Source organism: Camarhynchus parvulus, chromosome 25 (assembly GCF_901933205.1).
Source record: "Camarhynchus parvulus chromosome 25, STF_HiC, whole genome shotgun sequence".
Classification (NCBI taxonomy): domain Eukaryota; kingdom Metazoa; phylum Chordata; class Aves; order Passeriformes; family Thraupidae; genus Camarhynchus; species Camarhynchus parvulus.
The window spans coordinates 1742823-1765997 of record NC_044595.1 but is presented as its reverse complement, the minus strand read 5'-3'; the positions used below and the strand labels follow the sequence as shown (position 1 = coordinate 1765997).

General features: G+C 57.4%; 3 protein-coding genes across 3 annotated transcripts; 2 read left to right on the top strand and 1 right to left on the bottom strand.

The window, feature by feature from the left end:
• Positions 1-91: 91 nt before the first annotated feature.
• NIT1 (nitrilase 1) lies at positions 92-5020 on the top strand. The gene is made up of 6 exons (XM_030965350.1): positions 92-274; positions 721-990; positions 1670-1773; positions 2401-2534; positions 2887-3012; positions 3604-5020. The coding sequence occupies exons 2-6, from the start codon at positions 731-733 to the stop codon at positions 3871-3873; spliced, it is 894 nt and encodes a 297-aa protein (XP_030821210.1). The 5' UTR covers positions 92-274; positions 721-730; the 3' UTR covers positions 3874-5020.
• A 492-nt stretch (positions 5021-5512) lies between these two features.
• On the bottom strand, positions 5513-15219 carry DEDD (death effector domain containing). Its single transcript, XM_030965496.1, is given in 6 exon segments — positions 5513-6808; positions 6811-6831; positions 8398-8544; positions 9480-9587; positions 10163-10526; positions 14273-15219. Coding segments are annotated over 5 exon segments (987 nt in total). The 5' UTR covers positions 10521-10526; positions 14273-15219; the 3' UTR covers positions 5513-6455.
• A 1245-nt stretch (positions 15220-16464) lies between these two features.
• S100A10 (S100 calcium binding protein A10) lies at positions 16465-22550 on the top strand. The gene is made up of 3 exons (XM_030965354.1): positions 16465-16627; positions 20030-20183; positions 21779-22550. Exons 2-3 carry the CDS (start codon positions 20052-20054, stop codon positions 21938-21940), a joined length of 294 nt encoding a protein of 97 aa, XP_030821214.1. The 5' UTR covers positions 16465-16627; positions 20030-20051; the 3' UTR covers positions 21941-22550.
• The last annotated feature ends 625 nt before the right edge of the window (positions 22551-23175 follow it).

Genomic DNA, 23175 nt, shown 5'->3' with positions numbered 1-23175 from the left:
TCTGGGAGCAGTTTTGGGGGGGCTGAGGTACTTTGGGATCAACATAGGGGGAGCTGAAGACATTTGGGGGAGTCAGGGGGCACTTTGGGGTCACACCTGGGGTACTTTGAGGATATTCGGGGCAGTTTTCGGGGGGTTCCAGGCCCTCCCCAGCCGTGTGACCCCTCCGCAATTTGGGGTGTCCCCCCCCCAGGCTGAGGGTGGCCCCCCGGGCCCTGCTGTGCTGCCCCCCGAGAGCCTCGAGAGCCCCCCAGAGCTGCAGCAGCGCGGGCAGGTACGGGGGGGACCCCAAAAACCCCGTGGGGACCCCAAGGGGGGCTGAGGGTGACCCTGGGGGTGACCCCAGGTGTGTTTTGGGGGGTTCAAGAGTGACCGTGCCCCCCATGGGGTCACCTGGAGGTGTCCCTGTCCCCAAGGGGGTGGCCTCTGGGTGACCCCAGTCCCTTTGAGGTGTCCCATGGGGTGACCCCAGTGCCCACGAGGTGCCCTTGGTGTCCCCTGCCCGCAGCCCCATGGCCATGTCCTCCTGTCACTGTGAGGTCCCCTCAGTGTCCCATAGCCATGGCAGCGTTGCCAGGCTTGTTGGTGTCCCCCTGTCCCTCTCAGTCCCTCACGGTGTCCCCTCCTCACAGACCCACGGCCATGGCAGCGCCCCCAGACCCCTCGGTGTCCCCAGGCCCATTGGTGTCCCCCGTCCCTCACGGTGTCCCCTCCCCGCAGCCCCGCAGCCATGGCAGCGTCCCCAGGCCCCGCAGTGTCCCCAGGCGCCCCGGGCGGGCTGGTGGCGGTGGCACAGGTGACATCCACGGCGGACAAGGAGCACAACTGGCGGCAGTGCTCGGCCCTGGTGCGGCGCGCGGCGGCCGCGGGGGCCCGGGCCGTGTTCCTGCCCGAGGGCTTCGACTTCATCGGGGACAGTCCCCAGCACAGCCTGGAGCTGGCAGAGCCACTGCACGGCGACACCGTGCGGCGATACCAGCAGCTGGCCAGGTACCGACACCGGCGGTGGCAGCAGGGAGTGTCACCGCGTGTCCCCAGGGAACGGCACTGTGTGTCCCTAGGGAATGTCACTGTGTGTGTGTCACCGCGTGTCCCCAGGGAACGGCACTGTGTGTCCCTAGGGAATGTCACTGCGTGTGTGTCACCGTGTGTCCCCAGGGGATGGCACTGTGTGTGTGTCACCGTGTGTCCCCAGGGGATGGCACTGTGTGTCCCCAGGGGATGTGCCATGTGTCCCTAGGGAATGTCACTGTGTGTGTGTATCACCGTGTGTCCCCAGGGGATGGCAGTGTGTGTGTGTCACCGCGTGTCCTCAGGGAATGTCACTCCATGTCCCTAGGGAGTGTCACTGTGTGTATGTCACCGTGTGTCCCCACGTGTCACTCTGTGTACCCAGAGGATGTCACTATCTGTCCCCAGGCTCTGTCACTCCGTATACCCATACACAGATGTCATTCTGTGTTTCCAGGGAATGTCACTCTGTGTCCCCAGGGAAAGTGATGTTGTGTCCCTAGGAAGTGTCACCATGTGTCCCCGGGGAATGTCACTGTGTGTGTGTCACCATGTGTCCCTAGGGAATGTCACTGCGTGTCCCCAGGGAACATCATCACCATGTGTCCCCAGGCCATGTTGCTGTGTGTCTCCAGGGAATGTCCCTGTCTGTCCCCAGGGAATGTGACGTGTGGCTCTCCCTCGGGGGTTTCCACGAGCGTGGCCAGGACTGGGACAGCACCGGCCGCATCTACAACTGTCACCTGCTGCTGGACAGCTCGGGTGGGACACGGCCTTCCTGAGCCCTGTGCCACCCCCGTGCCACCCCCGTGTCCCCCAGATCCCCAGTCCCCGTGTCCCCAACATTCCCAACCCTTGGATGTCCCCACTGTCCCCAACCCCTGTGGCTGTCCCCAGGTGTGGTGGTGGCTGTCCTCAGGCGTGCTGGTGGCCACATACCTGCACCATTCCCAACCCCCCAGTGGCTGTCCCCACTGTCCCCACTGTCCCCAACCCCTGCTGTGGCTGTCCCCAACTGCGGTGGTGGCTGTCTCCACTGTCCTCAACCCTGGTGGTGACTGTCCCCAATGCTGGTGGCTGCATACCTGCACAATTCCCAACCCCTGGCTGTTCCCATTGTCTCAGTCCCCATGGCTGTCCCCATTGTCCCCAACCCCCTGTGGCTGTCCCCAACCCCCATGGCTGTCCCCATTGTCCCCAGTCCCCATGGCTGTCCCCATTGTCCCCAGCCCCCTGTGGCTGTCCCCAACCCCCCATGGCTGTCCCCATTGTCCCCAGTCCCCATGGCTGTCCCCATTGTCTCCGTGGCTGTCCCCAACCCCCCATGGCTGTCCCCATTGTCCCCAGCCCCCCGTGGCTGTCCCCAACCGTGGTGGTGGCTGTCCCCAGGCTCTCTGGTGGCCGCGTACCGCAAGCTGCACCTGTTTGACGCGGCGCTGCCGGGGCAGCCGGCGCTGTGCGAGAGCTCCTTCACCAACCCTGGCCAGGAGCTGCTGCCCCCCATCGACACCCCCGTGGGCAAGGTACGGCCCTGCCCCTGTCCCCTGCTGTCCCCAAGTGTCCCCTGCCATCACTGATCCCTGCTATTCCCAAAAAACCCGCGTGTCACAGCCTGTGGTACCCAGAGCTGGCCCTGCCCTAATCCTGACCCCAGTCCTAAACCCAACCCCTGACCCCACAGTGCTCAGGGGTGTCCCCCGGGGTGTCCCTGCATGTCCCCAGGGCTGTCCCCAGGTGTCCCCAGTGTCCCCTCACCCTGTCCCTTCCCCAGCTGGGGCTGGCCGTGTGCTATGCCCTGCGTTTCCCAGAGCTGGCCCCATACCCAAGGCTGTCCCTGGCTGTCCCAATGTCCCCAATGTCCCTCCCTGTCCCCAGCTGGGGCTGGCCGTGTGCTATGACCTGCGTTTCCCGGAGCTGGCCCAGGCCCTGCGCGGGGCCGGTGCCCAAATCCTGACCTTCCCCTCGGCCTTCACCGTCCCCACCGGAGCTGCACACTGGGAGGTGAGGGGACAGCCCTGGGGGCTTGGGGACACCCTGGGGGGCCTGGGGACACTCGGGGAGGGCTGGGGACACCTCTGGGGAGGTTGGGATGCCTGTGCCATCAAGTGTCCCCCGTGTGCCCTGGTTCTGTACCCTGGGTGGCACCCCTGTCCCTTCCCAGTGACAGCACTGTCCCACAGGTGCTGCTGCGTGCCCGTGCCCCCTGTGTGCCCCCCTTGGTGACCCTGCTGTCCCCTAGGTGCTGCTGCATGCCCGTGTCTTTGAGTGTCCCTCTTGGTGACACTGCTGTCCCCTAGGTGCTGCTGTGTGCCCGTGCCCCCTGTGCCCCACTGTGTCCCCCTTGGTGACACCCCTGCGTGCCCATGCCATCGAGTGCCTCCTGTGTCCCCCTTGGTGACACCCCTGTGCCCCCCATGTCCCCCTCAGTGTCCCTGCTGTCCCCCAGGTGCTGCTGCGTGCCCGTGCCCCCCACGTCCCCCTTGGTGACACCCCTGCGTGCCCATGCCCCCGTCGGTGACAGCACTGTCCCCCAGGTGCTGCTGCGTGCCCATGTCATTGAGTGTCCCCCTCTGTGTCCCCGCTGTCCCCCAGGTGCTGCTGCGTGCCCGTGCCATCGAGTGCCAGTGCTACGTGGTGGCCGCGGCTCAGTGCGGCCGCCACAACGCCACCCGCGCGTCCTTCGGTCACTCGCTGGTGGCCGATCCCTGGGGCGCCGTGGTGGCTCAGTGCCACGAGGGGCCGGGGCTCTGCCTGGCCCACATCGACCTGGCCTACCTGGAGCAGGTGCGCAGGGAGCTGCCCGTGCACGGCCACCGCCGCGGGGACATCTACGGGACCCCGACGGGGACACCGGGGACGTGACGGCGCCGGCGGCAACGGGGCCGGGTTTGGCTCGAATCTGCCGGAATTTGCACCGGGTTTGCTTTTCTGTCCTCAAAATGGAATGGCACAATGTGTCATCCCCTTTCTTTTTGGGAGTCCCAAATCTGCCCCAAACCTGCATCAATTCAGCCCCAAATCTGCCCTTTTATCCCCAAAATGAAATGGCACAATATGTCCTCCCTGCTCTTTTTGGGGTTCCAAATCAGCCCCAAATCTGTATCAATTCAGCCCCAAATCTGCCCTTTTTTTTCCCCAAAATGGACTGGCACAATGTGTCCTCCCCTTTCTTTTTGGGAGTCCCAAATCTGCCCCAAACCTGCATCAATTCAGCCCCAAAGCTGCCCTTTTATCCCCAAAATGAAATGGCACAATATGTCCTCCCTGCTCTTTTTGGGGTCCCAAATCTGCCCTTTTTGTCCCCAAAATGGAATGGCACAATGTGTCCCCCCTTTCTTTTTTGGGGGTCTCAAATCTGTATCAATTCAGCCCCAAATCTTCCTCCAAGTCAGTCCCAAATCTGCCCTTTTTGTCCCCAAAATGGAATGGCACAATGTGTCCTCCCTGGTCTTTTTGGGGTTCCAAATCAGCCCCAAATCTCCCATCAACTCAGCCCCAAATTTGCACCAAATCAGTCCCAAATCTGCCCTTTTTGTCCCCAGAATGGAATGGCACAACGTGTCCTCCCTGTTCTCCTTTTGGGGTCCCCACTCTTTTTTGGGGTCCTGATTCAGCCCCAAATTTGTTCCAATTCTGCAGCAATTTAGCCCAAAATTGACCCTGAATCTGCCCCAAATCTGCTCTAATTTACACAAAATGTGCTCCAAATCAGCCTTTTTGTCCCCAAAGTGAAACAGCACAAGGTGTCCCCCTTTTTTTGGGGGGGGTCCCAAATCTGCTCTGAAACTGCCCCAAAATCAACCCCAAATCTGCTTCAAATCAGCCCCAAATCTGCCCCAATTTTCCCCAAAATCTGCATCAATTCAACCCCAAAATCAGCCCAAATTTGCACTGAAGCAGCACTTTTGTCCCCAAATGGGATTTCCACTTTTTTGGGGGGCTCCCCCTTTTTTAGGGGTTCTGAGGGGGGAGGAATTTCTTTCTATTAAAATTTGAAAAATACAAAATCCCAGGAAATAACCCCAAAGTGTGGAGGAGTTTTCGGATGGGAGGGATTGGGGACAACCCTGTACCCCCCAAGTGCTGGGTGGGAATGGGGGAAAAACCAAGAAAAATGGGAAAAAACTCCATCTCATGTTGGGTTTTGGGGGGAAAATGGGGATTTTTTGGGGGAAAAAACAGGGATTTGGGGAGAAAAATGGGAATTTTTGGGGGAAATTGCCATTTGCTTTTCGTCGTTGTTTTTAATGGATATAAAAGAGCGGAAAATGTGATGAAAATCACAGAAAACACAAGAATTTGACAAGGAAAATGAGGAATTCTGGAATATTCCACACTCCCAATGGCCAAATCCCAGTGTGTTCCAACAATGGGATTTTTTGCCTGTTTATCCCATTTTTAATGGAAAAAAAAATAAAAGAAAATTGGGAGAAAACATGGAAAACACAGGAAAAGGGAGGAGTCTGACAAGAAAAAAATGAGGAATTCTGGAATATTCCACAGCCCAAATCCCAGCGTGTCTCACCAATGGGATTTCTGCCTTTTCATCACCATTTTTAATGGATAAAAAAAGAAAAGAAGGAAAAAAGATAATAGGGAGAAAATGTGGAAAACACAAAGAGGAATTGACAGGAAAAAGTGAGGAATTCTGGAATATTCCACACTCCCAATCCCCATATCCCAATGTGTTGCACCAATGGGATTTTTGCCTTTTCATCACCATTTTTAATGGATAAAAAAGAAAAGAAGGAGAAAATATGGAAAACAGAAAGAGGAATTGACAGGAAAAAGTGAGGAATTCTGGAACATTCCACACCCCCGATCCCCAAATCCCAATGTGTCGCACCAATGGGATTTTTGCCTTTTCATCACCATTTTTAATGGATACAAAAGAAAAGAAAATAGGAAGAAAACAGGAAGAAAATGTGGAAAACAAAGGAGGAAAGTGAGGAATTCTGGAATATTCCACACCCCCGATCCCCGAATCCCAGCGTGTCGCACCAATGGGATTTTTGCCTTTTCATCACCATTTTTAATGGATAAAAAAGAAAAGAAAATAGGAAGAAAACATGGAAAACACAAAGAGGAGCTGACAGGGAAAAGTGAGGAATTGACAGGAAAAAGTGAGGAATTCTGGAATATTCCACACCCCCGATCCCCAAATCCCAGTGTGTCGCACCAATGGGATTTTTGCCTTTTCATCACCATTTTTAATGGATACAAAAGAAAAAACAGGAGGGGAAAACCCCATGGAAAACACAAGGAGAACCCATCAGGAACCCCAAAAACCTCCGAATCCCGGAATCCCCCACACCTCCAACCCTCCCCAAATCCACGAGCGAACTCCGCCGAAGAACCGAGGGGGGAAGAGGGAAAAACCAGGAAAATCCCAAAAACCAAAAAAAAAAAAAAAACCCAAACTGGGGGAAGGGGGGTGAATCCCCTCAGGGAGCCGTGTGGAGCATCAAGTTCCTGAGGAGTTTCTGGCGACCCAACTCGTAATCCTCCTCGTCCACGTTGACCAGCAGCTTGATGGCCTCGTGGCCCACGGCCTGTTTGAGCGAGTCCGTGATGAAGACGCCCTTGAGGGCCTCCAGGAGGGAGCCGTTGATGTAATCCCGCCAGAAGGCGTCGAGGTAGGTGAGCTCCGAGAATTTGATGTCGCAGATGATGGAGCCCAAATCCCGCGATTTCAGGATGGTGTTGGCCTGGTTGAAGCGCTCGAACTGGCGCTCCAGAGGGTCCTGCTTGTTGGAGAAGACGTTGCCGTGCAGGGCGGAGTCGTGCTGGCAGTACTGGCGCGCACGCGCAGGCGGATGTCTGCGGTCGGGGGAAACGGGGGGTTAGGGGGTTTGGGATTGGGGAATGTGGGGTTTGGGATTGGGGAATGTGGGGTTTAGGATTGGGGAGAAAACTGGGGGTTTAGGGCGTTTGGGATTGGGGAATGTGGGGTTTGGGACTGGAGAGAATGTGGGGTTTAGGATTGGGGAGAAAACTGGGGGTTTAGGATTGGGGAATGTGGGGATTAGGGGGTTTGGGATTGGGGAATGTGGAGTTCAGGGGTTTGGGATTGGGCGATGTGGGGTTTAGGATTGGGGAGAAAACTGGGGGTTCAGGGGGTTTGGGATTGGGGAATGGGGGGTTTAGGGGTTTGGGATTGGTGAATGTGGGGTTTAGGGGTTTGAGATTGGGGAATGTGGAGTTTAGGGGGTTTGGGATTGGGGAATGTGGAGTTTAGGGGGTTTGGGATTGGGGAATGTGGGGTTTAGGATTGGGGGAAAAACTGGGGGTTTAGGGGGTTTAGGATTGGGGGAAACGGGGGTTAGGATTGGGGAATGTGGGGTTTGGGACTGGGGAGAATATGGGGTTTGGGACTGGGGAATGTGGGGTTTAGGATTGGGGGAAAACTGGGGGGTTTAGGGGGTTTGGGATTGGGCAATGTGGGGTTTAGGGGGTTTGGGATTGGGGAATGTGGGGTTTAGGGGGTTTGGGATTGGGGAATGTGGGGTTTGGGATTGGGGAATGTGGGGTTTAGGATTGGGGAGAAAACTGGGGGTTTAGGGCATTTGGGATTGGGGAATGTGGGGTTTGGGATTGGTGAATGTGGGGTTTAGGGGGTTGGGATTGGGGAATGTGGGGTTTGGGATTGGGGAATGTGGAGTTCAGGGGTTTGGGATTGGGCAATGTGTGGTTTGGGACTGGGGAGAATGTGGGGTTTGGGATTGGGGAATGTGGGGTTCAGGGGTTTGGGATTGCGCAATGTGGGGTTCAGGGGTTTGGGATTGGGGAATGTGGAGTTTAGAGGGTTTGGGATTGGGGAATGTGGGGTTTAGGATTGGGGGAAAAACTGGGGGTTTAGGGGGTTTAGGATTGGGGGAAACGGGGGTTAGGATTGGGGAATGTGGGGTTTGGGACTGGGGAGAATATGGGGTTTAGGATTGGGGGAAAACTGGGGGTTTAGGGGTTTTGGGATTGGGGGGGAAACTGGGGGTTTAGGATTGGGGGAAAACTGGGGGTTTAGGGGGTTTGGGATTGGGCAATGTGGGGTTTAGGGGGTTTTGGGATTGGGGAATGTGGGGTTTAGGATTGAGGAGAAAACTGGGGGTTTAGGGGGTTTGGGATTGGGGGAAACGGGGTTTAGGATTGGGGAATGTGGGGTTTAGGATTGGGGGGAAAAACTGGGGGTTTAGGGGGTTTGGGACTGGGGGAACGTGGGAAATTCTCCCAGTCTTTGGATGTCGCATGCATTGGGGATCCCAATCCCACATTCCCAACCCTGATCCCAATCCCCCTCTCACCGCAGGTCTGTTTCTCCCTGGGGATCCCAATCCCAATCCCACATTCCAAATCCCCCATTCCCAATCCCACAATCCCAACCCCTCTCACCGCAGGTCTGTTTCTCCTTGGGGTCGGGGGTCGCTGACTTCCTGCGTTTCCGTTGGCTCCCGAGGAGGCTCCGGGCCCGGCCCGGGCGCTTCGGGCCCAGCTGGGGCCCCCCCGGGGGGCAGCACAGGGACGGGTGGGGGGCAGGCACTGGGGCACGGGGGGGAAACGGGGTCAGAGATCCCAAATCCAACCCCACAGACCCCAAATCCATCCAGGGAACCCCAAACCCCACCCTCGGGGGCAGCACAGGGACGGGGGGAAAATGGGGTCAGAGATCCCAAATCAACCCCACAGACCCCAAATCCATCCAGGGAACCCCAAACCCATCCATTAGATCTGGGCACGGTCCCCCAAACCCAGAGCGCTGAGAGGCTCTGGGGTTGGGAACTTTGGGATGACCCCAAGGGGGTGGTGACCCCAAATGGGAGCGATGATCCCAAATGGGGGTGATGGTGATCCCAAATGGGGGTGATGACCCCAAAGGGTGATGGTGACCCCAAAGGGTGATGATGATCCCAAATGGGGGTGATGGTGATCCCAAATGGGGGTGATGACCCCAAAGGGTGATGATGATCCCAAATGGGGGTGATGGTGATCCCAAATGGGGGTGATGACCCCAAAGGGTGATGATGATCCCAAATGGGGGTGATGGTGATCCCAAATGGGGGTGATGACCCCAAAGGGTGATGGTGACCCCAAAGGGTGATGATGATCCCAAATGGGGGTGATGACCCCAAAGGAGGGGGTGATGATGATCCCAAATGGGAACGACAATGATCTCAAAAGGGGATGGTGACCCCAAATGGGAGTAATGATCCCAAAGGGAGGAGTAAGGAAGATCCTACATGGAGGTGATGATCCCAAAGGAGGGTTATGACCCCAAAAGGGGATGATGACCCTGAATGGGTGCGATGATCCCAAAGGAGGGGACGACAATGATTTCAAAAGGGGACGGCGACCCCAAAGGGTGATGATGACCCAAAATGGGGACGACAATGATTTCAAATGAGGATGGTGGCCCCAAAAGGGGGTGGCAGTGACCCCAAAAGGGGGTGGCAGTGACCCCAAAAGGGGGTCCGTACCTGATTTGTGGGGGTGGCCGAGGCCGGGCGGGGCCCCCCCGGGCGCGCGGGGGGTGACGTAGCGGATGGACGTCTCCTCCAGGTACTTGTCCACCAGGTCCGGGCACACTGCGAGCGGGAACGGCAATGTCACGGCAATGTCACCGGCAATGTCACGGGAATGTCACGGGAATGTCACCGGGAATGTCACCGGGACATCAGGGAGTGGCACGGGAATGGCAGATGATGGTGTGACCCCAATAGCCCCGTACACTGTGACAATGACCCCGTATATCACGATATATCGTGACAGGCACTCACCTCAGTGCCACCGTTTGAGGCTGATGTAGGGCAGCAGGTCATGGGGGGCGATGATGTCACCCCAATACCCCGATACCACCCCATATATCGCGACAGTGACTCCATATATCGCGCTATATCGCGACGGGCACTCACCTGGGCGCCGTCTCTTGAGGCTGACGTAGGGCAGCAGCTCGTGGCGGGTGATGAGGTGACCCCAATTCCCCGATATCACCCCTATACCACAATGGTGACCCCGCATATCGCGATATATCGCGACGGGCACTCACCTGGGCGCCGTCTCTGGAGGCTGATGTAAGGCAGCAGCTCATGGCGGGTGATGAGGTGACCCCAATACCCCGATATCGCCCCGCATATCGCGATATATCACGACAGACACTCACCGGGGCGCCGTCTCTTGAGGCTGACGTAGGGCAGCAGGTCGTGGCGGGTGATGATGCGCAGCAGCTGCAGCAGCTGCCGCAGGTTGCTCTCGTCGCAGCGGCCCTGGCGCTCCAGGGCCAGCAGGAAGTCGCGGCCCGAGCGGATGCGGCCGCGCTCGGCCTCGTCCAGCACGTCCACGAAGAGGAAGGAGAGCACGCGCACGTCGCGGTGCGTCAGCTGCGCGCCCACGATGTCGAACATGCGGTGCAGCGAGTACAGGCCCTGCTCGCGCTCGCCCGGCTCCTCGGGCCACGGCACCGACCCGCCCGGGCCACCGCCGGCACTGGCACCGCCTGCGCCGCGCTTCCGGCCCGCCATGGGCACCTGGGGACACCGATATGGGACACGGGGTCAGACACGGGGACAATGGGACACGGGGTCAGTACAGGCCCTGCTCGCGCTCGCCCGGCTCCTCCGGCCACCAGTGGCACCACCAATGTGCCACCACCAGTGCCACCTGCGGCACTGCCACTGCGCTTCTGGCCCACCACGGGCACCCGGGGACACGGACATGGGGACGTGGGGATCCTGACCCCAATCCCAAGGACCTTCCATCAGGATCCTGATCCCAATCCCAGGGATTTTCCATCAGGATCTTGACTCGAATCCTGGGATTTTTGTGGGATCCTCTCAGGATCCTGACCCCAAATCCTGGGGGTTTTCCACTGGAATCCACTCAGGATCCCAACCCCAATCCCAGGATTTTCCATCAGGATCCCGACCCCAATCCCAGGATTTTCCATCAGGATCCCAAACCCAATCCCAGGGATTTTCCATCAGGATCCTGACCCCAATCCCAGGGATTTTCCATCAGGATCCTGACCCCAATCCCTGGGATTTTCCATCAGGATCCCGACCCCAATCCCTGGGGTTTCCATCAGGATCCCAACCCCAATCCCAAGGATTTTCCATCAGGATCCCAACCCCAATCCCTGGGATTTTCCATCAGGATCCCAACCCCAATCCCAGGGATTTTCCATCAGGATCCTGACCCCAATCCCAGGGATTTTCCATCAGGATCCTGACCCCAATCCCAGGATTTTCCATCAGATCCCAGTCCCAGGATTTCCCTGGGATCCACCCCCATCCCTGCTGCAGCCCTGGCTCCAGCCTTTCCCTGGACACAATCTCCCAAACAAAGGGAAAACATCGGGATCACGACAGGAACCCCCCCCACCCACCCCAATTCCTCTCCAAGGAGGAAATTCCCAAAAAATCCCTGGAAAAAAACAACCTGGCCCCGGCTCAAGGGGGAAAAAACAGGAATGGGAAGCACCTGGTGCTGTGATCCCGCTTTTTTTTAGGGAGTTTTCATTAAAATGTCTCCTTTTTCCTCGAATTTGGGTGGTGAGTTTAAGAAAAATTGGGAAAAATCCTTGGATTTGTCAGCACCAACCCCCCTGGAATGATCCTGGATGGTTTTCCTCACGTGGGAGCCAGAAAAAAGCTGGAATTTGGTGTGAAAATCCAAAGGAATCTGGGAAAATTGAGGTTTTATGGAAGTGCTGACCCCTGGGAAAGGAGAATTTTGGGATTAAACTGCAAAAAAAAAAAAAATCCCCAAAAATTGTTAAATTCATTTCCAAGCGGGAGATTCTGGCTGTGGAGGAGATCCCAAAATTCCAACGGTTCCCAAAATCCTGAAATCCACAGGGGTGGGAGGTAGAAATCCCAAAAATCCATGGATTTTCCTCAGAAATGAGCAGGAAAATCCCCCAGAAAAACACAAAGATCCCAAAATCTCTCAGAAAATCCCTCCCACCCCTCTCTGGAGGCTTTTCCCAGGAAGAGAATTCCGGGAGCATTCAAATAATTTCGGGATAAACGGGAAAAACGAGTTCCTGGAGCTTCCCAGGGCTCAGCCCCATGGGATCCCTGCGGATATTTTGGGATTTTTTTCCCCCACTAAATCCAGGCCAGAACCATCAGAATTCCACATTAACCCTAAAAAATCCCAGCTTGGGTGGGGAGAAAAAGCCCAAATCCCAATTTTTAGGTGAATTTTCCAAGGGAAATGGACACGAAGGAGATTCCAGGTGAACTTTTCATCCCCAGTTCCCTGGGATAGGAACAATTCCCAAACAATTGGAGGGAAAAAATCCACAAAAATTTGGATTAATCCTGAATTTTCCTCTTTTTTTTTTTTTTTTCGTCTGATGAATTCTCCCTCCTAAATCTAGCAGGAATTCCCAAAAATCCATTCCCAGCCCCAATAAATTGGATTTTTGGCAAGAAGAGGAGCTCCAGAGGCTGGGCAGGGAGGAGGAGGAGGAGGAGGAGGAAGCTCCTGCCAAAATACCCCATGGAAAACCAGCTGGGAATGTGGGAATTTCATTCCTGAGCCTCTCCTGATCCATCCTGAACTTCCCAGACCTCTCCAGATCCATCAGGACCTTCTGGATCCATCCCAGGATCCATCAGGATTCTCTGGATCAACCCTGAGGCTCCCTGGATCCATCCTGAACCTCTGCAGATCCATCAGGAACTTCTGAATCCCTCCCAAACCCCTTTAGATCCATCCTGAACCGCTCCAAATCCACCTCAAGCCTCTCCAGATCCATCAGGACCCTCTGGATCCATCCTTGGATCCATCCTGAACCTCTCCAGATCCATCAGGATCTTCTGGATCCATCCCAAACCCCTTTAGATCCATCCCAGACTTCTCCAGATCCCTCAGAACTTTTGGATCCCTCCATGGATCCATCCTGAATCCCTCCAGATCCATCAGGACCCTCTGGATCCATCCCAGACTTCCCAAGATCCATCCTGAACCTCTCTGGATCCATCCCAGACCTCCTTGGATTAATCCTGAACTTCTCCAAATCCATCACGACTCTCTGGATCCATCCCAGAACCCTCCAGCTCCACCAGGACCTTCTGGATCCATCCTTGCATCCATCCCGGACCTCTCCAGATCCATCAGGACCTTCTGGATCTATTCTGAACCTCTCTGGATCCATCTCAAACCTCTTCAGATCCACCTCAAGCCTCTCCAGATCCATCAGGACCCTCTGGATGCATCCCAGACTTCCCTGGATCCATCCCAAACCCCTTTAGATCCATCCCAGACCTCTCCAGATCCATCAGGACCCTCTGGATCCATCCTGAACCTCTCCAGATCCATCTCAAACCTCTCCAGATCCATCTCGAACCTCTCCAGATCCATCAGGACCTTCTGGATCCATCCTGAACCTCTCCAGATCCATCTCAAACGTCTCCAGATCCATCTCAAACGTCTCCAGATCCATCCTGAACCTCTCCAGATCCATCCTGAACCTCTCCAGATCCATCTCGAACCTCTTCAGATCCATCCTGAACCTCTCCGGATCCATCCTGAACCTCTCTGGATCCATCTCAAACCTCTCCAGATCCATCCTGAACCTCTCTGGATCCATCTCAAACCTCTCCAGATCCATCCTGAACCTCTCTGGATCCATCTCAAACCTCTCCAGATCCATCCTGAACCTCTCCAGATCCATCCTGAACCTCTCCAGATCCATCAGGACCTTCTGGATCCATCCTGAACCTCTCCAGATCCATCTCAAATGTCTCCGGATCCATCTCGAACCTCTCCCGATCCATCCCGACCTTCCCTGGATCCAGCCTGAACCTCTCTGGATCCATCTCGAACCTCTCCAGATCCATCCTGAACCTCTCCAGATCCATCCTGAACCTCTCCAGATCCATCCTGAACCTCTCTGGATCCATCTCGAACCTCTCCAGATCCATCCTGAACCTCTCTGGATCCATCCTGAACCTCTCCAGATCCATCTCGAACCTCTGTGGATCCATCTCAAACCTCTCCAGATCCATCCTGAACCTCTCCAGATCCATCTCAAACCTCTCCAGATCCATCCTGAACCTCTCCAGATCCATCCTGAACCTCTCCAGATCCATCTCGAACCTCTTCAGATCCATCCTGAACCTCTCCAGATCCATCAGGACCTTCTGGATCCATCCTGAACCTCTCCGGATCCATCCCGACCTTCCCTGGATCCCTCCCTTGCCCCACTCCCCGAATAAATCCCAAATTCATTCAATCCCCCAATTCATTCAGCCCCCGGACCCACCTCAGCCGTGCCCGATGGCGGCTCCCGGGCGCTCCCAGCGATCTCCGATCCCTTTTTTTCCTTCTCCTTGATTTTCCTTTCCAATAAATCTCCCCCCCAAAAATAAAAAATCCCCTCGGAGGCTCCCAAAGTTCCAGCGATTTTCCCCCCCTCCGCCCCAAAAAAAAACCCCTTTTTTTAAATTATTTTTGAATTTCCTAATTAATAATTTAATGAGGAAAAGCCAAGCGTTGCCTTTAAGTCATTCCCGGTTCCAGGGCCGACATTCCCGAATTCCCTGGATCGCGGATTTTGTTCGCTCAAAGCAAAAACCGCAATAAAAAAACCCCAAAAAATTCGCTCGGCTGAAGAAATCCTTGGAATTTCATCCCGTTCCTCAAACCCCGGGATTTTCTGAGCCTCGGGAGGAGCCGAAATCCCGGGAGAAAAAAAAACCACAACAAAACAAAACGGGAAAAGCGCTGTTAAATAAACAAAATTAAAGAAGAAAAGAAAAACAAAAAAACCCGACTTTGCTGCGATTTCGGCTGAAATCGGCCCCGAATTCCAGCGAGAAAGAACCAAACCCGGGGGCACCGGGGGGCTCTCCCCGTTAAAGGCCCTTAAAGCCCCGGTTCAGCCCCGGAGGCCTCGGGAAGGGCCCGGTTCGAACCCAAAAAGCTCCGGTCAAGGCCGGGGGAGGCCCCGGTAAGGCCGCAAACGGCCCCGCCGAGCCCCGGGGATGCCCCAAACGGCCCCGCCGAGCCCCGAAAAGCGGCGGGGAGGCCCCGGTAAGGCCGCAAAAGGCCCCGAGCAGGCCCCGTGTCTCCCCCGAGGAGGCTCCGGTCAGGCCCCGGGGAGGCTCCGGCGGCGGCAGCGTCGCGAGGAGCGGCGGGGGGAGCGGCGGGGCCCCTCCTGCGGGCCCGTCCCAGCCCGCCGAGCGCGGGGGCCCCTCACGGCCCCTCACGGCCCCTCAGGGCCGGCCCAGCCCCGGCGCCGCCATCTTGGCTCCGTCCGCTCCGCTCCCCGCTCCCCGCGGGCGGCTCCGCCCTGACGCAACTTCCGGCAGGCTGAGGCCACGCCCCCTTCTCGCCGCGGAGCCTCGCCCACATCCGGGCACCCGCGCGTCCTCTGTGGCTTCACGCCCATAGAGAAACACGGGGAGGGCGGCGCCATGTTGGGTGAGGGCAAGATGGCGGCTACATCCGGGTTACTGCTGTTGGCGTCAGCGCTATTGGTTAGCACGGGGCGGGCGCCATCTTGAGTAAGGGCAGCCTGGCAACGCGGGGCCGCGTGGCGGGGCGGGCGCCATCTTGGAAACCGTGAGGCGGAGGCGCCGCCATCTTAACTGAGGGCAGCAAGGGGGGCCCGGGGGGGTTTGAGGAGATTTTGAGGATTTTGGGGGTTTTTTTGGGACGTTTTGGGAAGGGGGGAGGAGAGGAGGGTGGGGATGGGGTAAGGGGGCTCCTGTGAGGGAGAGGAGAGCCGTGGGGTGGGGTTGATTGAGGGGGGGGTGCGCGGGTGTATGAGGGGGACAACGGGAGGGGCACGGGGACAGTGCGGGAGGAGGAGGAGCCCGTCCTGAGGGCGGGGGGGACACCCTGGCGACAAGGAGGCGACAATAGGGGGGGCAATGCCCCCCCCATGGCCTCGAGCGCTCCCTGCCCCCACCCACGGGTGGGGCCCTTCACCTTTGCCCCTTCCTGGGTGGGGAAACTGAGGCAGGGCAGGGAGGGGACACAGGGGGAAGGGGGGTGACCTGGGTGTGCCCCCCCTCACCCTCAATATCCCTTCCCCCCCTCCCTCGGCTGCCCCGGGGCGCGGCAATTAACGATTGTAATTGTAATTCGTGTCATTAGCGCGGCACGCGCCACCGCGGCGCCGGGCCCTGAACCGGGGCCGGGGGCGGGGGGGGAACCTCGGTGAGGTCCCCCCGGGGTTGGGGGGAACACCGGGGAAGGGACACCGGGGGGACACGACACGGAAAGGACCGAGGGGACACGGGGGGGTTATCCAGGGTCACACCGGGTGGTCCCCGGTGCCCGGGGGGGGTCCCGGAACAGAACCCGGGGGTGTCCCCGGTGTCCCGGGCGGTGTCACCGGAGGATCTCGGGGAGGGTCCCCTCTATCCCGGGGGGGGTCCCGGTGCTGTCCCCGCTGTCCCGCGTGGCGCTGGTGGCGCTGGGGGCCCCTGCCCGGGGCGGGGCGCGGTGCCCGGGCGGTGTCCGGGCGGTCCCGGTGAGTCACGGTGCCCCCCCGCTCCCTCCGCGCCCCCCGGTCCGGCCCGCCCCCGCCGTGCCTATCCCGGGCCGGACCGCGCCCCGGCACTGCCCGCACCGCCACCGGCACCGAGCACCGAGCACCGAGCCCCGCGCGGTGAGTGAGAGCGGCACCCCCGCGTCCGGTAACGGGGCGTCGGTCCCGCACCCCAAAAACGGGGGAACCTCATCCCCAAATCCGGGTTTGGGGTCGAAATCCCGCTTGAGGTTCTAAATTCTGATTTGGGGTCCCCCCTCCGGTAACGGGAACGGGGGCTCGGTCCCGCACCCCAAAAAGGGGGAACCCCATCCCCAAATCCCGGTTTGGGGTCCCCCTCCCGGTCCCGGTAACGGGGGATCGGTCCGGGATCCCAAAATGGGGGAATCCCATCTCTAAATCCCCTCTTTGGGGTCTAAATTCCAGTTTGGGGTCTCCCTCCCTGTCCCGGTAACGGGGGCTCGGTCCCGCACCCCAAAAAGGGGGAACCCCATCCCCAAATCCCGCTTTGGGCTCTCAATTCCGCTTTGGGGTGCCCCGCCCGGTAACGGGAACGGCGGATCGGTCCCAGACCCCAAAAAGGGCGAATTCCATCCCCAAATCCCGCTTTGGGGTCCCCCTCCCGGTAACGGCAATGGCAGCTCGGTCCCGCACCCCAAAACTGGGGAACCCCATCCCCAAATCCTTGTTTGGGGTCTAAATTCTGATTTGGGGGTCCCCCCTCCCCCGGCCCGGTACCGGGGGCTCCATCCCCGTGTCCGTTTTTGGGGGGTCTCCATCCCCAGACCCCATTTTGGGGGGGGGGGATCATTCCTGTCCCCAAATTTGGGGTCCCGCGCCCCGATTTTGGGGGGGAATTTTCAGCATCACTTGGAGGAACCCCATCCCTGTCCCCCACTTTGGGGGTCTCCATCCCCAAACCCCCCTTTTTGGGGGGGTCCCACCCTTTTTGGGGGGGTCATTTTTGGGGCAGTTCCATCTTTTTTTGGGGTTCCCCCTTCTTGGGGCGGTCCCCATTTACCGGGGGTCACTTTTGGGGTGGGGGGGATCCTCCTTTTTTGGGGCCGTTCCTTCTTTTTTTGAGGGTTCCCCTTTTTTTGGGGGGTTCCCCCTTTCCCCGGGGGTCACTTTTGGGGGGAATTCCCCCTTTTTTTGGCTGGGGGGGATTTGGGGAATTCCTCCTTTTTTCGAAGATTCCCTTTTTTTTTTGGGATCCTCCTTTTAAGGGGAGGGGGTTCCTCTTTTTTGGGAAATTCCTCCTTTTTTTGTGGGGGATTCCTCTTTTTTGGGGGGGATTCCTCTTTTTTGTGGGATTCCTTCTTTTTTCTGGGATTCCTCTTTTTTGGGAAATTCCTTCTGTTTTTTGTGGGGGATTCCTCCTTTTTTGGGGGGATTCCTCTTTTTTGGGAAATTCCTTCTTTTTTGTGAGATTCCTCCTTTTTTTGGGGGGGGGGGGATTCCTCCTTTTTGGGGCGTTTCCCTTTTTTTTTTTTTTTCCAAACCTTCCCCTTTTCCGGGCTCATTTTTAGGGTGGATCCCTCATTTTTCTTTTCGGATTTTTGGGGTTTTTTTGGGGGTGGGGGGAACTGAATCGGGCGGGTCCCTCCTTGGGGGAGGGGCTTCGGGACCGCCCCCCTCCCTCCGTGAGTCACAGGGGTGTCCCCAAGGGGGGGGGGACAGCGGCCACACCCTCGGGACGTGTCCCCCTCGTGTCCCCCCCACCCCGCGCTGAGTCACGGCCGGAGCGTTCCGGACATTGCTGCGAAATCCGCGGCCGGGGGGGGGCGGGAAAGGGGGATTGGGGGGTCCTGGAGGGATTTGGGGGGTCCTGGGGGGATTTTGGGGGATCCTGGAGGGATTTGGGGGGTCCTGGAGGGATTTGGGGGGTGACAACAGGAATTTTAGGGTCCCAGGAGGGATTTGGGGGGGTCCTAGGGGGATTTGGGGGTGGTGGAGGGATTTTGGGGGTCCTGGGGGATTTGGGGGGTCCTGGGGGATTTGGGGGTCCTGGGGGATTTGGGGGGTCAACGGAATTTTAGGGCCCGGGGGATTTGGGGGGGTCCTGGGGGGATTTGGGGGTGTCCTGGGGGGATTTGGGGGGTGACAACAGGAATTTTAGGGTCCCAGGGGGGATTTGGGGGGAGTCCTGGGGGGGATTTGGGGGGTCCTGGAGGGATTTGGGGGGTGACAACAGGAATTTTAGGGTCCCAGGGGGGATTTGGGGGGTCCTGGGGGATTTGGGGGTCCTGGAGGGATTTGGGGGTGACAACAGGTTTGGCCCAGGAGGGATTTGGGGGGAGTCCTGGAGGGATTTTGGGGGTCCTGGAGGGATTTGGGGGTCCTGGACAGATTTGGGGGGGTCCTGGAGAGATTTGGGGGTCCTGGAGCGATTTTGGGGGGTCCTGGAGGGATTTTGGGGGGTCCTGGAGGGATCTGGGGGTGACAACAGGAATTTTAGGGTCCCAGGAGGGATTTGGGGGGGTCCTGGACGGATTTGGGGGGGTCCTAGGGGGGATTTGGGGGGTCCTGGACGGATTTGGGGGTCCTGGGGGGATTTGGGGGGTGACAACAGGAATTTTAGGGTCCCAGGAGGGATTTGGGGGGTCCTAGGGGGGATTTGGGGGGTCCTGGGGGGATTTGGGGGGGTCCTGGGGGGATTTGGGGGGTCCTGGACGGATTTGGGGGGTGACAACAGGAATTTTAGGGTCCCAGGAGGGATTTTGGGGTGGTCCAGGAGGAATTTGGGGGATCCAGGAGGAATTTTGGGGATCTCAGGGGGACTTTCGGGGTTCCTGGGTAGGAAATTTGTTGAGATCTAGGAGGAATTTTGGGGGATCCAGGGGAATTTGGGGGATCCAGGAGGAATTTTGGGGATCTCAGGGGGGATTTGGGGGATCCAGGAGGAATTTTGGGGGATCCAGGAGGAATTTTGGGGGGGGGCGGGGGGGATTTGGGGCGGTTCAGAAGGAATTTGGGGGTGGCAATGGGAATTTTGGGTTTCCCATTGGAAGTTCACGGTTCCCATTGGGATTTTGAGGTTCCCATCAGGAATTTTGGGTTTCCCATTGGGAATTTGGGTTTCCCATTGGGATTTTTGGGATCCCCTCAGTAATTTTGGGGTTCCCATTGGGATTTTGGGCTTCCCATCAGGAATTTTGGGTTTCCCATCAGGATTTTGGGGTTCCCATCAGGAATTTCAGGTTTCCCATTGGGATTTTCAGGTTCCCATCGGGATTTTTGGGTTTCCCATTGGAACTGGGGTTTCCCATCAGGAGTTTTGGGGTTCCCATCAGGAATTTTGGGTTTCCCATTGGGATTTTGGGGTTCCCATCAGGAATTTCGGGTTTCCCATCGGTGTTTTTGTGTTTCCCATCAGGATTTTTGAGTTCCCATCGGGGAATTTTGGGTTTCCCATCAGGAATTTCAGGTTTCCCATCAGGAATTTCAGGTTTCCCATTGGGATTTTTGGGTTTCCCATTGGGATTTTTGTGTTTCCCATCGTTATTTGGCGTTTCCCATCAGGATTTTGGCAGCCCCAGGCAGGATGCCGTCGCAGCTGGAGCACGCCATGGAGACGCTGATGTTCACCTTCCACAAGTACGCGGGGGACAAGGAGCACCTGGCCAAGGAGGACCTCAGGGCGCTCATGGACAAGGAGTTCCCGGGGTTCCTCGAGGTGGGCACGGCTCTGTGGGGTCCAGGGCATCCATGGGATGGGGTCCATGAGATGGGATGGGATCTATGTGAGCCATGGGGTGGGATCCATGGGATTTCATCTATGGGATCCATGGGATTTCATCTATGGGATCCATGGGATGGCATCTATGGGATTTCATCTATGGGATCCATGGGATGGGATCTATGTGAGCCATGGGGTGGGATCCATGGGATTTCATCTATGGGATCCATGGGATGGCATCTATGGGATTTCATCTATGGGATCCATGGGATGGGATCTATGTGAGCCATGGGGTGGGATCCATGGGATTTCATCTATGGGATCCATGGGATGGCATCTATGGGATTTCATCTATGGGATCCATGGGATGGGATCTATGTGAGCCATGGGGTGGGATCCATGGGATTTCATCTATGGGATCCATGGGATGGCATCTATGGGATTTCATCTATGGGATCCATGGGATGGCATCTATGGGATTTCATCTATGGGATCCATGGGATGGCATCTATGGGATTTCATCTATGGGATCCATGGGATGGCATCTATGGGATCTATGGGATGGGATCCATGGGATTTCATCTATGGGATCCATGGGATTTCATCTATGGGATCCATGGGATGGCATCTATGGGATTTCATCTATGGGATCCATGGGATGGGATCTATGGGATTTCATCTATGGGATCCATGGGATGGGATCTATGGGATTTCATCTATGGGATCCATGGGATGGGATCTATGGGATTTCATCTATGGGATCCATGGGATGGCATCTATGGGATCCATGGGATGGGATCCATGACATTTCATCTATGGGATCCATGGGATCCACGGGATGGGATCAGTGGGATGGGATCCATGGGATTTCATCTATGGGATCCATGGGATGGCATCTATGGGATCCATGGGATGGGATCCATGGGATTTCATCTATGGGATCCATGGGATGGCATCTATGGGATTTCATCTATGGGATCCATGGGATCCATGGGATGGGATCTATGGGATGGGATCCATGAGATTTCATCTATGGGATCCATGGGATCCACGGGATGGGATCAGTGGGAACTTAGAGAACCCCTGGATCAAACCCCGTCAACCTTGGGATGAGATCCCATTAACCCTGGAATCAAAGCCTACAGAGCCCCAGACTGGATCCCACAGAACTCTGGGATCAGATCCTGTAAACCCCAGGATGAAACCCCATCAGCTTTGGGATCAGGGGGTGATGATCCCCCAGTTCTCCCCATTCCCATTTAGGATCTGACCCTTTCTTCCCCGTTTTCCCCCAGAACCAGCGGGACCCCAACGCCCTGGACCGCATCCTGCGGGACATGGAGCAGTGTGTGGGATCTGACCCCATTTCCATGTGGGATTTGACCCTGTTCCCATTTGGGATCTGACCCCATTCCTGTGTGGGATCTGACCCCATTTCCATTTAGGATCTGACCCATTTTTCCCATTTTTTTCCCCCAGAACCAGCGGGACCCCAACGCCCTGGACCACATCCTGTGGGACCCCATTACCATGTGGGATCTGACCCCATTCCCATTTAGGATCTGACCCTTTTTTCCCCGTTTTTCCCCCAGAACCAGCGGGACCCCAACGCCCTGGACCGCATCCTGCGCGACGTCGAGCAGAGCCGCGATGGCCGCGTTGGCTTCCAGGGCTTCTTCTCGCTGGTGGCCGGGCTCACCATCGCCTGCAACGACTACTTCGTGCAGCACATGAAGCAGCGCGGCCGCCGCTGAGACCCCCACCCATGGGTGCCCCCCACCCACCCGGGGGTGTCACCCCAAACCCGCCTTGGATCCTCCCTTAACCCTAAATGTGTGCCCTGATCCCCCTTTGGGGTTCTGATCTCTCCCCACTAAGGTCCTGAACCCCTCCTGAGGGGCTGAGACCCCCCCAGGGGGATTGAGACCCTCAGCCCCACCCATGGGTGCTCCCCACCCACCCGGGGGTGTCACCCCAAACCCGCCTTGGGTCCTCCCTTGACCCTAAATGTGTGCCCTGATCCCCCTTTGGGGTCCTGACCCTTTCCCTCTGAGGGTCCTGAGCCCACCCGGGGGTCCTGACCCCCCCCCATTGCAAGCTAAGACCCCCTCTGGGGGGATTGGGGTGCCCCCCACCCATGGGTGCCCCCACCCGCCCAGGGGTGCCACCCCAAACCCACCCTGGATCCTGTCCCGACCCTAAATGTGTGCCCTGACCCTGATTTGGGGTCCTGACCCCCCCACCATGGGTGCCCCCCCACCCCTGGGTGCCCCCAGCCCCCCCCCGGGTCCTGTTGGGACCCTTCAGTGTCACCCCCTCCCCACCATGGGTGCCCCCCACCCTGGGGTGCTGCCCTGACCCCCCCAATAAAGGGGTTTTGTATGAACCGGGGCTCTCGCTGTTCTTGGGGTCACTTTGGGGTCCCTGTTCCTTTTGGGGTCACTCTGGGGTCACTTTGGGGTCCCTTTGGGGCTGTAGGGGAGCTGTGTGGGGTGCCAGTGGGGTCCATGGGGGTGCATAGGGGATCTCTGTAGGGTTCCACAGGGGACCCGTGGGGATCTCTATAGGGTTCCATAGGGTCTCTATAGGGTCTCTCCAGGGTTCTATAGGGTCTCTATAAGGTCTCTGTAGGGTCCGTATAGGGTTCCATAGGGGGATCTGTAGGGTCTCTACAGGGTCTCCATAGGGTTCCATGGGGTTCCATAGGTCTCTATAGGGTTTCTATAGGGTATCTCTCTATAGGGTTCTCCATGGGGTTCCATAGGGGATCTGTAAGGTCTCTGTAGGGTCTCTATAGGGTTCCATAGCACTCTATAGGGTTTCTATCGGGTCTCTGTAGGGTCTCCATATAGGGTTCCATAGCACTCTATAGGGTTTCTACCGGGTCTCTATAGGGTCTCCATAGGGTTCCATAGCACTCTATAGGGTCTCTATAGGGTCTCCATAGGCTCTATAGGGTTTCTATAGGGTCTCCATAGGGTTCCATAGC

Bases quoted from the DNA above. Each gene is read 5' to 3' on its own strand.
- NIT1 (XM_030965350.1), top strand. From the start codon at position 731: ATGGCAGCGTCCCCAGGCCCCGCAGTGTCCCCAGGCGCCCCGGGCGGG. The intron at 991-1,669 runs GTACCGACACCG...GTCTGTCCCCAG, and splicing joins CGATACCAGCAGCTGGCCAG to GGAATGTGACGTGTGGCTCT. The intron at 1,774-2,400 runs GTGGGACACGGC...GGCTGTCCCCAG, and splicing joins CCTGCTGCTGGACAGCTCGG to GCTCTCTGGTGGCCGCGTAC.
- S100A10 (XM_030965354.1), top strand. From the start codon at position 20,052: ATGCCGTCGCAGCTGGAGCACGCCATGGAGACGCTGATGTTCACCTTC. The intron at 20,184-21,778 runs GTGGGCACGGCT...TTTTTCCCCCAG, and splicing joins AGTTCCCGGGGTTCCTCGAG to AACCAGCGGGACCCCAACGC.